We start from the raw sequence: 15513 nt of genomic DNA, 5'->3' as shown, positions 1-15513 counted from the left end.
TTCAGGGCATTTGCCTAGCTTCTCCGGAACCTGCCTCCTCCTTCCCACTTAACTGAGCCTGACTGGAACGAGGCCTCTGCGGCAGTCTGCAGACCTCCAGCCCCGGGCCAGAAGGGTAGGGGAGGCCAAGGAGAGCCGCAGAGAGGAGGCGTTTGAGTGAGCCAGAGGTGAGACTAGGACGTGGAGAGCGTACTGGGACAAGGGCTGTCACTGAGTTTCAAAGAGCACCAGGGGCGGGAGCAGCGGGCTCAGCGGGCTCAACAGGCTCAGCGGGAGCAGCGGGCTCAGCGGGCTCAGCAGGCTCAGCGGCAGCAGCGGGTGCAGCGGGTGGATCTGCCCTCACCCCATTCTGGTAGCGTCGCAACGTTCAACAGTAACGTCACGATGGACTGGGGAAGAAGAAGAACCGCGGCAGCCAATCAGAGGGCCCCGTCGAAGGCTGGCTCTCCTCCGCTCCTCCCTCCCTCTTTTCCTTCTCTGCTCTCAGCGATGACCAGCAGAGGAGGAGGAGGAGGGGCAGGGCAGGAGCTGGCGGCCGAGGTTATAAATACCCCCGAGAGGAGCCCGCAGGCATGTCCACTACTGAGGGGGCGCAGGCCCCGGGCCCCGCGGACTCCCCGGGCGCTCTGCGGCTGCTCCAGGACCCGCTCAGCTGCGCGCTGCTGCTGCTGCTGCCGCTGCTGCTGCTGGCCTGGGGGCTCCTGCTCAGCCGCCGGCGCGGGGTGCCCCCGGGGCCCCGACCCTGGCCGCTGGTGGGGAACCTGGGCTCCGTGCTGTTGCCCGCGGCGCTCAAGAGATGGAGCTCGTCGCTGCCATCGCTGCTGCGCTGCGCCCCCAGGACCGTGGAGCTCCGTGTGGACAGCCCCCAGGTGATCCTGGCTCACATGGCCCGGCTCTACGGCCCCATCTTCAGCTTCTACCTGGGGCCGTACCTGGTGGTGGTCCTCTGCGACTTCCACAGCGTGCGCGAGGCCCTGGTGCAGCAAGCCGAGGTCTTCAGCGACCGGCCGCGGGTGCCACTCATCTCCATCTTCACCAAGGAGAAGGGTAAGAGCCCGGGGCGCCCAGGGACCGCGCAGGTGGCGCAGGACGTGGAAGGAAGGAGCCCTGGCACTGCCAGGAGCGGCGATGGGGATGGAGAGACACTGCGGGGTCCGGTGACACCTGCAGTGGATTGGGAGCAGGAGGACCCGGGCTAAAATCCTATCCTTATGACCTTAAGCAGGGCTCTCTGGGTCTCAGTTTCTCCATATGGAAAACGAAGAGGTTGGACTACAGATGAGCTCAGAGGTCCCTTCCAGGATTCTATGAGCCTGTGTCTCTTAAAGTCCCAGAAGTACCGTTGTGGCACCTAGGCTGGAGAAGCTGATAGGCAGTCCCCGGAGTCTTCAGTGAAGTGTGCTTGCAAAAAATAAAAAAATCTTCCTTTTCTTTCATTTTCTCTTCCACACGCACATCCCAGCCCCATGGGCAGGGGGAGGGAATGACCAAAGGTCACCCTCCTCTCCCCTACTGTCCCTTTCACTAGTCTGCTCCGGATGCTGTGACTCCTGCAGGGATTTTCAGTGCAATTCGGAGGATGCTTTAGACTAGTGCCTTTTAGCTCTCGCAGTGGACCCCTTTGGGCAGTCTGGTGGAGCTTTTGGACCCCTCAAGACAAGGTTTTTACGTGTATAAAGTAAAACATGTAGGAATACAAAGGAAACAAGTAACAGTGAAAAATACTTATCAAAATATATACATTTTAAAGAAAATAAGCTTAAGTAAACCAAGTTAAAACCCCTGCTTTAAAAAAGCCTGTAAGATGAAACTGGTTGGAAAGTTGCAGGGATGTTGAAAGTAACAGAGGAAACTCAGTCCTTGCACCAACAGTGATGCCCGTAGTAAACATTCCTCTTACCCATTTTCAGCAGAACTGGCACTTTCTGAAACTTCTCAACACCATCTCCCCCCCCAAAAAAACCCAACAAGTTCATGCTGAGCCATTTTTATAAGTCTAGCTGGAATTACAGTCTAGTAAAGTGGATTTAGAGAGCTGGTCTTGGAGCTAGGAAGCACTGGGTTCAGGTCTAACTTCTGGCACACAGAGTCTGTGTGACTCTGGAGGTCACTGGGTATGCGCCCCCGTGGCCTTCCACCAGTTGGTAGGTGGTGGAGCAGGTGCTGATCTACATCTAAATACCCATAAAACCACAGGAAGAAGTGCACCTGTGAAATATTCTTGAGTGCAAATGAGCCATGTTCATTGAGTGAGTACAGGTGTCCATAGATGGTTAAAGGACATATTCTATTTTCATTCTGCTTCTGGGTAAGAAATTGTAAGAACAGTTGGTGAACTTAAATTTTTTTTTCTGTTCTGGTCCTATTTCTTAAAGCATGATCAATTAAGTTTGCATATGTGCCCATAGGTAATAATTGTAACCCCAAGCACTGAGGAGTCAAAAAAAAGTAAAACTGACTTAAAGCAGCTTCAGGACTCATTGGAAAAATGCCTTACAGATTGCTACAGGAGATAACTTTTATTCCTGATCACAAACTCCTTTCTGGATTTCATCCCTCTTTTTTTTTCAGTTAGTCAATAGACTAAAGCACCTACTGTGTGCCAGGTACTATCCCTAAAAGTCTTCTTATTCCTTGCCTGCTGCCCTGACTTTTGCCCATCTCATATAAAGCAAGTTTCTTGATCCTGGATTTTCAGTCCAGCTCAGCATTTAAATCTGAAAACTGTTGAATCAGGGCCACATTTTGTGGCCCCAGCAACATCCTCAAAACCCTTTTCCTGTTGATCTCCATTTGACTGTAACTTTTGTCCTGTGCGCATTTAAATCTGTGTTTCATCCTCAGCTTGCACTACCCAATCAGAGGTGATCTAAAAGTCTTTGGGGAAATCAAAAGTAGCTGCTTGGGGGACTGGGGGTTGGAAGGGAAAGAATGGAGGGGGAGGAGTAGGGAAAGTTCGAGGACTGGATTAGGGAGTTACTTCCTAAATCATGAACTTCATCTAGAAGCAGACCATTAGTGTGGTAAAGTGGAAATATTTCTGGATTTTTACAGCAAGGACCTAGGTTAGGATCCTAGATCTACAATTTATTTACTTGTATCATGTTAGGCAAATAGCTTGACTTCTCGGGATGTTAGTTTCCTAATTTATAAAATGAGGGGATTGGACTAGATAACCCTTAAGTTAACCTAGCTCCAGCTTAGAATTCTGTGGATTTAGGAAAGAAAATAAAGGCCAGCAGCCCTGACAGTTTGATTTTTAATCTTTTCCCGTGTAATGTCCCTTTTAATATCTTCACTTAGCACAGTGTCAGGCACATAGGTTCTTCATAAATGTTTATTGATCGATTTACTAGAAATACAGAGATACAAGATGCCAAGTACAGGTTCTCCATTGTCTGTCATTTAATCTCTGTTTTCCCCAGTTGCCTCAACTGTAAAATGGGGATAGTAATAGCACCTACTTCCTAGGGTTATCATGAGGATAAATGAAATAATAATTGTTTATCACTGTGTCAGGTACGTAATGGGTGCTGTATAAGATCTGGATATTGTCGTTGTTATTAACAAGAAGATTGGTAAGAAGAAGAATGTTTCATTAGAAAAAGGTAGGAGCGTCCATTCAGAAAATGGATGTTGGCAAATTAAAAAAATCAATTAAAGAAAATTTGAAAATATTCCAATACATAAGAAAGACTGGGAAAAAAATACATTCAGTTAAGCCAAATTGGGCATTTGAAAATGATGTGGAAAGCAAAGGAAGAGATATGGATCCAAATCTGTGACTGATAATGAGAAAAAATTAGTTTTAAATAATTAAATAGTTGCATTTGATCTGAGACTGAAGAAAGAAGAGATGCATTTAAAAGATCTATAAACTCCTGGAATACAAATTTAGTTGAAGATGATGAAAGCAAAGGCCATTAAAAATTGGAACATTAGGTCAGGGGATTTTTTTTACAACTAGAGAATTTACTCAGAAATAAGAGACAAAGGGAAGGAACAAAGAGGCACTTGTTTGGAATTGTGGGTTACATTTTCTTCCAGATATTTTTGATGGAGACTGGTCTTATGATGTTACTATAAATCAGAGGAATTGCATAGTGGTATTTTCAGGTATCCAGCTGATGCTAAGATCCAGAAAGTAAAATTAGTTGCTGGAGGAAATCTTACTCTGTGTAAAGGGGGCAAAAGTGGAAGAATTTCATCATAAACAAGTGAAATATTTAGGCAAAAAATAAAATTAACTCATCTATTTTGCCTCAGGAAAGAGATCTAGGTAACACATTATAGACTATTTGCTGATGATAACACACATTCATGCAAGTTCTGGTCACTACCCTTCAATGAACTCAGTCAACCAGTATTTATTATTAAGCCCCTGCGATCTGCAAATTGAAGCAGCAAGATGGTTCAGTGGATAGAATGCTGGACCTGGAGTCAGGAAGTTCAAATTTGGCATCAGACACTTGCTAGCTGTGTGAACTGAAGAAGTGATTTAACCTCTGCTTGCCTAATCCACTGGAGAAAGAAATGGCAAATCACTCCAGTATATTTGCCAAGAAAACCTGTTGGGCAACAGGGTCCACAGGGTCAGGAAGACATGATCGAATGGCTAAACAACAAATGTGCCAGGCACTGTGAACAACATAAATGGAGATAATCTAGAACAAAGCTACAAAATGATCCAAAGAAGAGATTTTATAGTCTGAAAGTATTAGGATTCCTCTTCAGTCCTAAGAGGCAATAAGCTATGAGATGCAGTAAGTGCTTTTTAAAATGAGCAAAAAAGTTTTTCATTATATTTCCAGTTTTATCCTTAAATATCCTTACAATTAACATTTAGATAGTGCTTACTAGGTGCCAGGTACTGTCCTATGTGCTTTACAATTATTATCTTATTCGATCCTTAAAATAACTCTGGGAGGTAAGTAATATTATTATACCCATCTTACACCTGAGAAAGCTGAGGGAGGAGGTAAGTGCCTTGTCCCAGATCAATTTTGAGGCTGGATTTGGACTCAAGTCTTCCTCCAGCATTGTAAGTTTCCTCTTCAATCATTTTGGAGAATCTGACAAGTATTAAATAATATCTCAAAATTGTTTTAATTTGCATTTCTTTAATCCATAATGATTTAAAGCACTTTTCTATATGATTATAAATTATTTTGACTTCATCAGAAAACCGCCTGTTCATATGCTTTGACCATTTATCAGTTGCAGAACGACTTGTATTCTTATAGATTTCACAAAGTTCTTTATATATTTTAGATATAAGATCTTTATCTGAGAAACTGTCTATAAAATCCCCCCTCCAAAATTTTGTGCTTTCCTTCTGATCTTGGCTACATTTGTTTTATTTATACAAAGGCTTTTTAATTTCATATAATCAAAACTATCCATTTTACATCCCATAGTCTACAGCAATGAATGACTAAATACCCTGATTAACTACAAAAGACCTATGAAGGAAGATGCTATCTGCATCCAGAGAACTAATAAATAGAAGTGTGTATTGAATGGCCTTACATATTATATACATATATTTGTGTGTGTGTGTGTGTGTGTGTGTGTGTGCGCGCGTGTATTTGAGTCTAATTGTAGCCATTTCTAGGATGAAGTGAGAAAAAGAGGGGGAAAAAGTTATGTGATAACTTTGTTATATATTTAAAAGAAATAGCAAGTTGCACATAATAGATTTGTAGTTTCATATGTAATCATCTTTTTTTCATTCTACTATATTATGGAAATGCTTATTTCTTAAGTTCAAAATAAAATAAATATAATTTAATAAAAATAGGAAAAAAATAACTCAAGTCTTCTAACTCTGATGCTTGTGCTGTGCCAACTAGATGCCTTGAAATGGCTTTGGATAGATGGATCTCTTGCCAGCTTATCTTTAAACTGATTTTGCCTTCCACTGCTTCTCAATTTTTGGAAGCAGTATTTTTCATTATATTCCACAAATTTTCTCTGTAAGATCTTACAAATGAGTTTATATTCTAAACCATTTTGCCCTTGGCTGCCATATGTCCTCTCTTGGCAAAGAAACCATTACCTTGGTTAAGGTAATTTCCAGGTTCTTTTGGTCCCCTTGTTATGTTGATTGATTTACATTGGCTAAACTTCCTTCAGAAATGGAAGTAATCTAAATTTATCCATTTTCCATTTTTTTGGTGTTCTGGAGCAGAAAAAAATATGATCACTTCATGCCCAGTCTTTTGGCAATGAATCCCTCTGAACTTAAGCAAGCTGGATCTGGATATGAAAGATCATCTCATAAACAAAATAGCGGAATAAGTAAGAAATTACTTTTCATATGTATGACCAAACAAGGAACAGAGAAGATCACAGAAGATAAAATGTGTAGTTTTTGTTACATAATTTTAAAAAAGTTTTCCATAAAGGCAATGCAGCAGAAATTAAAAGGAAAGTAATTAACATAGAAAAAAAAAATCTCTGTAGCAAATTTCTTTGATAAAGGTCCCGTTTCTAAGATATATAAGGAATAAAATTTATAAGAATATAAATTTTAAGAATAAGAGCCATTCCATAACTTGTAAATTGTCAAAGGATATGAACAAGCATTTCTCAAGGGAAGAAAGCCAAGCTATCTATAGCCAGTCATCAGCAATTAGAAAAATCCAGATTAAAGTAATTCTGAGATTCTATCTCACACCTTTCAGATTAACAAAGCTGTCAAAGTGTTGGAGGGGCTTCAGGAGAATAGACATGTTAATGGATTGTTGATGGAGCTGTAAATTAATTGGTCCAGTCAGTCTAAAGAGCACCTTGAAACTAAACCTAATTACTGAACTGTATATACTATATTATTGTATATACGTATATTACTAAACTGTATATACTCCTTGACTCGTTATTGTTAAACATGTCCCAAAGAGATCACAGAAAGAGAAGGCCCTATTTGTGCAATATAGTAGCCTTTTTTATGATGCCAAAGAACTGGAAATTAAGGAGGTTCCTATCAATTGGGTGTATCAATTTATCGATGTATGTATAAATGTAATCAACTGTGATTACAGGGGATGAAGGACAAAATATGCTAACCAATGCTAACTACCTCCTGACAGAGAGATTATAGATACGGTGTATGTAATGAGATATATATTTAAAACTTGACCAATATCATGGAGATTTTTATTTTACTTGACTATGTTTATTTATTGCAAGGGTTTGGTGTTTTGTCTTTTTGTTTTTTCCACTGTAGGGAGGGGAGAGAAAGGTGGGAGAAAAAAAAAGTGGTGAATAATTGGAAAAAAATAATTTTAAAAAGATGACAAATAGGTGTATAATTGATACTTTTCCAAGTTGGTGTACTTTCCCAGCTTTCAGTCTATTGACAGTACCTTTAAGAATCTAGGGTCATCTCCACAGTATGATGAGGTATTGGAAAGAATTAATTTGGGAGAAATTACTGTGACATACATTAGTTATACCTTCTTTGTTGAGATTATATCTCCATAATGCCTCTAAAATTAAAAGTGGTAAATTAGGGGAGTCAAGATGACAGTGGAAAAAGCAGGAAGCTGAGTTCTCCCAACATTTCCACCCAAACAACTTTAATATTAATGTCTCAAATTGAATTCTGAAATGACAGAGCCAATAAAAGATCCGAATGAGATGTTTTTCTAGCCCAAGATAACTTAGGAGGTTGGAAAGAGAAATCTGTGTGCGACAAGGGGGTGGAGGCTGAACTGAATTCAGCCCATGTGGATGAAACACCAGCAGTGGCACTAAAGAGTGGCAAGGAGGTAGGAGCAGCTTCATAAGCCCTCAAGCTAGAGATGGTAAGGGAACCTGGTAATTGGTCTGAAAGAAATTATAGGGAACCCCTGTGCTAGCACCAAATACTGGGCCAGATGCTGCTTGGCAGCTCTATTTTCCATACCCACTTCTGGGTTCATAGTTCAAGGGCAGAGAGGAGCACTTTTGATGAAGAAGGAGTGAAAGCCCTGAGAGGCAGTATAACTTTTGGTCACTAGGGATCAAGGACCCTGAGGAACAGTATTTCTTCTGGTCCCAAAGGGGCAAGAGCTTTGATGAGCACTATCAATTTTAGTCCCAAGAGATCTTACCCTTTTTCGGGCAAGGACTAGAGTGCAGACCAGGACAGCAGTGACAACACCTCTCTCCACAATCACACCACCTTGGAAGCACTCAAAACTTCCAAGTTCTGAAAGCAGCAGTGCTAATAAAAAAAAAAAAAAAAGCTTGAGACACTGTGCCTCCTGCCAACACACTGGACACAAAGCCCAACATTAACTTAAAGTTCAAAATAAAAAAAATAGGGTAAAAAACCGAGCAAATGACAAAAAATAAGCTGACTATAAAAAGCTACTAAGGTGACAGGGAAGATCAAGACACAAACGCAAAAGAAGACATTGAAGTCAGAACATCTACAAGCAAAGTCTCAAAGGGAAAAACAATTATGAATTGGACACAAGCCCAACAATAATTTCTAGGAGAGCTAAAAAATGATTTTCAAAATCAGAGTGGTAGAGAAAAAATTAGGTAAATAAATAAAACCAAAGGGAGAAAATTATGAAAAGAAAATTAACAACTTGGTAAAAGAGGCACACACACATACACACAAACACCTTAAAAAGCAGAATTCGTCAAATGGAAAAAGAGATACAAAAATTCACCAAAGAAAATAATTCTTTAAAAACTAGAACTAGGGAAGTGGAAGCTGAAAGACTCTTCAAGACATCAAGAAACAATAAAACAAAGACAATAAAAAAAATTAGATGTGAAATGTTTCATTAAAAAAAAATGCCCAGCTAACCTAGAAACTAGATCAAGAACACATAATTAAAGGACTAACTGAAAGCCATGATCAAATAAAGAGCTTAGACATTGTATTTTAAGAAATTATCAAGGAAAACTGCCCTTGGTACCCAAAAACCAAAGGATCAAATAGAAATTGAAAGTATCCACCTGATCACCTGAAAGAGATTCCAAAAGAAAAATTCCCTAGAATGTTATAGGCATAAAAATCCCTCAAGCAAATGTAGAAAAGAGGAAATATTAAAAGCTTCATTTTCAGATAATGCAATAAAGTTACATTTAATAAAGGGTCATGGAAACATAGATTAAAAAAATAATTGAAAACTAAATAATCTAATCTTAAAGAATGATTGGGTCAAAGAACAAATCACAGAAATAATAAATAATTTCACTAATGAGAATGACAGCAATGAGACAGTAGTTAAAATGTGTGGGATGCAGCCAAAACAGTATGAAGGGAAAAAATTATATCTCTAAATGTGTACATCAATAAAAGAAAGAGCAGATCAATTAATTGGGTATTCAATTAAAAAAACCTAAGAAATGAATAAATTTAAAAAACCCAATTAAATATGAAAATGGAAATCTTGAAAATCAAAGGAGATATTAATAAACTTGAAAGTAAAAAACAAAACAAAAAGCAAACACTGAACTAATAAATAAAGTTAGGAGCTAGTTTTATGAACAAACCCAATGGAATAGATAAAGCTTTGTTTAATTTGATTCAAAAAAAGAAAATCAAAATCATTAGAATCAAAATGAGTAGAATGAATGCGCCACCAATGAAGATGAAATTAGAGCAATTATTAGATATGCCAGTAAAACTGACAATGTAAGTGAAGTGGTTGAATAGTTACAAAAAATTTAACTATCTAGATTAATAGTAGAGGAAGTAGAATACTTAAATAACCCCATCTTAGAAAAAAAGAAATTGAACAAGCCATCAATAGCTCCCAAGCCTGGATGAATTTACAAATCAATTCTACCAGACATTTAAGGAATAATTAATCCCAATACCAAATAAACTAAATAAAAATAGACAAAGGCATCCTATAAAATTCCTTTTTATGCCACAAATGTGATTTTGATACCTAAACTAGATAGAGAAAAAACAGAGACAGAAAACTATGGACCAACTTTCTTAATATCAATGCAAAAACTTTAGATAAAACACTAACAAGGAGACTATATCACATATGACAGCGATTATACACTGTCACCAGGTCGGAGTTATACCAAGAACTCAGGCTGTTTCAGTACTAAGAAAACTATCAGCATAACTGACCATATCCTTAACAAAAACAACAAAAGCTATATGATTATATGTCAATAGATGCAGAAAAAACCTTTGACAAAATATAACACCCATTCCTTTAAAAAAAACAACAACTAGAAAAATTCAGGGAATAATGAAATTTTTTTTAAAATGATAAATAGTATCTACCCGAAACCAAGAACAAGCATTTTATGTAATAAGGATAAATTTGAAGCCTTCCCAGTGAGATCAGGGGTGAAACAAGGATGTGCTTATCACCACTGTTTTTCAATACTGTACTAGAAATGCTAGCTCTAACAATAAGATGAGAAAGAAGAAATCGAAGGAGTGAAATAGGCAAGGAGAAAACAACACTATTACTCTTTGCAGATGATATGATGGCATATTTAAAGAACAACAGAAAATCAACTAAAAAACTAGTTGAAACAATTAGCTTCAGCAAAGTTGCAGGATATAAAATAAACCCATATAAATCATCAACCTTTCTGTATATTACCAACAAAACACAGCAAGAAGAGATAGACTGATAAATTCTATCTAAATAAATAAATGTAATGTACTAGAGAGTCTACTTGACTGCCAAGACAAACCTAGGGAAAATAAGAACACAGTTATAAAACACATTTCACACAAATAAAAACATCTAAATGATTGGAGAAATATTCATTGCTAATGGGTGGACCAATCCAATATATTAAAATGACAATTCTTACTAAATTAATGATTTGGTGCCATGCCAATCAAACTACCAAAGAATAATTTTATAGACTAGAAAAAAATTAGTAACCAAGTTCATCTGGAAGGACAAAAGGTCAAGAATATTAAGGAAATATCAATTGAAAAAATGTGAAGGAAGGTGGCATAGCAGTTCCAGATTTCAGGTTATATTCAAAGGAGTCATTACCAAATTCAATCTTGTAATTGGTCTAAGAAATGAAACAGAGGATCAGTGGAATACATCATGTACACAGTACACAGTGGTAAAATCACCATAAATATCTAGGGTTTGAAAAATGCAAAGATCCAAGCTTTGAGGGTAAGAACTTACCATTTGATAAAAATTGCTAGGTAAACTGGAAAGTGGTTTAGCAAAAACTAGGTATTGACCAACATCCCACACTATATGTCAAGATAGGGTCAAAATGGATAAATGATTAAGACATAAAGGGTGATATCATAAAGTAAAATAGGGGAGCATGAAAAAATGTACTTGTCAGATTGTGGATAAAAGCAGACTTCATGACCAAATAAGAAACAGAGGAGATCACAAGAAGTAAGATAGATAATTTTGATTACATGAAATTATAAGGCTTTTTCACAAATAAAACAAATACAGCCAAAATTAAAAGGAAAACAAGAAACTGGGGGGAAATCTATGGCAAGTTTCTCTGATGAAGTCCTCATTTCTCAAATATATAGGGAACTAAGCCAGATTTATAAAGATGAGAACCATTTCCCAATTAATAAGTGGTCAAAGGATATGAACATGCACTTTTCAGAAAAAGAAATCAAAGTTATTAATAGTCACATGAAAAAGTGCTCTTATTCATTACTGATTAGAGAAATACAGATTCTTACAACTCTGTGATACTACCTCCCGCCTGTCAGATTGATTAACATGACAGAAAAGAAAAATGACACACTGGTGAGGATGTAGAAAAATTGGAACACTAATGCACTGTTGGTGGAGCTGTGAACTGGTTCAAGCTTTGTGGAGAGCAATTTGGAACTATGCCCAAAGGGTATAAAAGTATGCATACCCTTTGACCCAGAAAAACCACTACTAGGTCTGTATCACAAAGAGATCAAAGAGAAGGGGAAAGGACCTATTTGTACACAATACAGTAACTCTTTTTGTGGTGGCAAAGAATTGGAAATCAAGGGAATGCACATCAATGGGGGAATGGCTAAAGAAGTTGTGGTATATGATTGATACTATAAGAAATAAATATAAGAAATGATGAGCAAGACGGTTTCCGAAAAACCTAGGAAGACATATAAACTGATGCAAAGTAAAATGAACAGAACCAGGAGAACACTGTACACAGTAACTGCAATGTTGAAAGGAAAACTTAGCTACTCTGATCAAGATAACAATCCAAGATAATTCCAAAGGACTCACAATGAAAAATGCTATCCAATTCCAGAGAGAGAAATGATGAACTCTGAATAGGGGTTGAAGCAGATTTTTTTTTAACTTTATTTTTCATATTTAATTTTTGCCTGTTTTCTTTTGCAACATGTTTCATATGGAAATATGTTTTACATGACCTCATACATATAATTGATATCAAATTTCTTGCCTTCTCTAGGAGAAGGAAGGGAGGAAAAGAATTTTGAACTAAATTTTTTTTTAAAGATTGTTATTTTTTTTACATAGAGTTGGGAAATACTTAACAAAATAAATAAAAATACATTTTAAAAATAAAGATGGTAAAATTAAAATGTAACAGATTATTTTCATTAACCCACAAAAAAGTAGTGAAAAATAATCAAATTATGACTAAGAATAAAGTGGATTAATGTAATTAAACTTTTAGGAATCTGAAGCAAATTACTGTATAATGTTAAATTTCATCCCTGGAATCAATCCACAAATATTTGAGTGCCCTTGGGTGTATTTAGAGGAGACTCCAATTACTATTAGATAGGGTTCCTGACATCAAAAAACTTAGAAGCTACTGTGTTAATCCCAAAGGAAGATGAACTCTGCATTTAAAATGATTTCTGCTAACAAAAAGGCCATACAAAATGAACTTATTACATGTCTGTAATGTGCAATAAGGATAGGGTCTGGACTTATGACTTCATGGTATAAAGAGCTCCTGATGAGAAGCTCTCTCTATTAATGAAGATTGGCAATTTATAGTCTCAGAGAATTGCCTAAAATACTAACTTGCCCAGGATCACACATCAAGGATATGTCAGACTTGAATTTAGGTCATCCAGCTCATTTTACAAGTGAGGAAATTGAGGCAAACAAGGTTAAATGACTTGCCTTGGGTCACACAGCTAGTAAGTATCCAATGCCAGATTTAAACTCAGGAAGAAGGCAACCTGACTTCAAGCCCAGCACTCTACTCACTGTGCCACCTAGCTTCCTTATTTGAGAAATTAGCATTTTGAATGACAGTATAATAGCAGTTTCCCCTGCTGTCCAGCTATGCCCAAAGTGTTATTAATTTTCATTCAACCATAGTCCAAGCCTACTGAGGTTCAACTGACTTTTAGATTTTCCACCTTATGGACAGTGATAAGCTATGTGGGGGCCATCTCCAGCTATCCTGATCTATATCTGGACAAGAGATCCTGAATACCAGGATGTTGATCGTGTATATGTCCTTGATTAGTAGTTAGTTTCATTTTGGGGTTGGCATCTGGTTTTTAAATTTAAATTATTTTTAAGTTCTTGCAGAAAAAGATATTGAGAGAGACAGACAGAGACAGACAGAGACAGAGAGGATCCCCCAGGAAGGAGATTAAGAGAATTTTAGATAAGGAAGCATCAAGACAGAAGAGGAGCCATGTAGAAAGAGAAGTAACACTGGAGTCAAGGACTTCAAGTTCTTCCTGTGATGCTGATTACCTGTGGTACCTCAGATCACTTAACTTTTCTTGGCCTCAGTTTCTTCATCTGTAAAACAAGGAGGTTAAATGAGATGACCTCTAAGTTCCCTTTTAGTTCTAAATCTGTGATCTTACGGTCCCTGCCAAAATAATAACCAGCATTTCTATAATACTTTTAAGGTTTGCAAAATACTTTGCAAAGATTTCATTTTGTCCCTACAACAGCCCTGTGAGGTAAGTGCACTTATTATTCCTGTTTTACAAATGTGGAATCATATAGCTATTAAGTGTCTGAGAGTGGATTTGAATTCAGGCCTCTTTCTGAGTGAAAGGCCTCTTTCAAGTCCATTGCTTTCCTCACTGTACCATATAGCTGCCAGTAGGTGGATGAGCATATCTACATTTTGTATTATTTTGTCTTATTTGGTGGAACAAATGGTTTTCAAAAGAAATGAGCTGGTCCAGAACTGAGCAGAATAAGAATATTCCAGATTGCCTTTAGCACATTGGGCATTGCTTTTGATGACTTCTAATTTCTTCTAGAAACAAAGGGTCAATCTTTTTAACATCAATATTTTTCTGACTGATACTGCAAAAAAAGCCATGGAAACACAATGGTCTCGGAAAAATTAAAATTGTGGGTCATCCAAAGGGTCAGGGAGAAGTATGTGCTGGGTGTGGTCAGGCTGCAACTTAATACCGGTGAAGAGTTGTACAGACAAGACAACATTGTCTTGGCATTACAGAAGGAGTAGGTGGATGGTCAACCACAAATAAAAACAGGCATTCAGAAAGTTGAGCATGAAAGTCCATATTCAGTTGCACATGCAACATTAGCTCAGGTAGTATTTGCTTTTTAAAAAATATTTAGCGTGTAATGATAGTATTCATAAAATGTATCTGTAGTTGAATCTAGCTCTCTTTTCTGATTTCATGGACCATATCTCTATATAGTTTCTCCCTCTGGTAAAAAATACTTCTGACAATAAGTGTTATTTTGTATCCTTTTACTAGAGGTATTACAATAGTCTAAGGCTAGTTAACTCATTTTCTTAAAGCTTAGATAGGACCCGTCTTTGAAAGGGTTAGCTAGCTTCACTTTTTCTTAGTTACACAATCGAACTCTACCCTCACTGCCAATGGTCACTTCATAACTGTCCTTAGTCAGAAAGGACTGCTCATATTAGTCTCAATTGGGCTCTCACTGTAGCAAGGCAATCTTTTTATATCTCCCTAATTGATTCACTACCCCACTCACCACAGATACTTTTCTACATATTTTCACCTCTCCTCAAACCTCTAATAACTGCCCCTTCCCTCATCCTCTCCACTGAAAATCTTACCTCACATTTCACTTAAAAAATTGAGGCCATTTGCTGAGACCTCCTCCCTCCCCCTTACTCCTAATGTCACATCACCTGGATGCCTTTCTCACTATTTCCTCTCTTATCCTCAGTGCCACTCTCTTCTTAACTCTGTAAAGTGTGGCTTAAACTTCATATTTAATTGAAGGTGCACTCTCCAGAGGTGCTAGGGATCTCTAAATTGCCAAATCTAATAACCTTTTTCCAAATCTTAATTCTTCTTGACCTCTCTGAAACTTTGGATGCTATTGATCAACATTTTTTCCTTGAATACTCTCTTCTCTCTAGGTTTTGGTGACATTATCTTTCCTGGTTCTATGTCTATATGTATAATTAATTCTTCTCAGTCACCTTTACTGTATCATCTTCCAAGTTATGTCTAACACTGAGTGTCTCTTGAAAGACTGTCTTGGACCCTCTTCTATACTGTTTCACTTGGTAATCTCATCATCTCTTGTGGATTCAGTATCTGTGCAAGAAACTCCTAGATCTACTTGT

The 15513-nt window shown here is 37.9% G+C and overlaps 1 protein-coding gene across 1 annotated transcript in view; it reads left to right on the top strand.

Moving 5' to 3' along the window:
- Positions 1-572: 572 nt before the first annotated feature.
- CYP2U1 (cytochrome P450 family 2 subfamily U member 1) overlaps positions 573-15513 on the top strand; it is a 45059-nt gene continuing 30118 nt past the window's right edge. Inside the window, exon 1 of the mRNA XM_072624279.1 lies at positions 573-1047. Coding sequence (XP_072480380.1) covers positions 573-1047 — 475 coding nt within the window. The remainder of the gene's footprint in view (positions 1048-15513) is intronic.

This window comes from Notamacropus eugenii, chromosome 7, assembly GCF_028372415.1.
Source record: "Notamacropus eugenii isolate mMacEug1 chromosome 7, mMacEug1.pri_v2, whole genome shotgun sequence".
NCBI classification, from domain to species: Eukaryota; Metazoa; Chordata; class Mammalia; order Diprotodontia; family Macropodidae; genus Notamacropus; species Notamacropus eugenii.
Note: the sequence above shows the minus strand (reverse complement) of the source record. Positions and strands in the feature narration are given on the sequence as shown.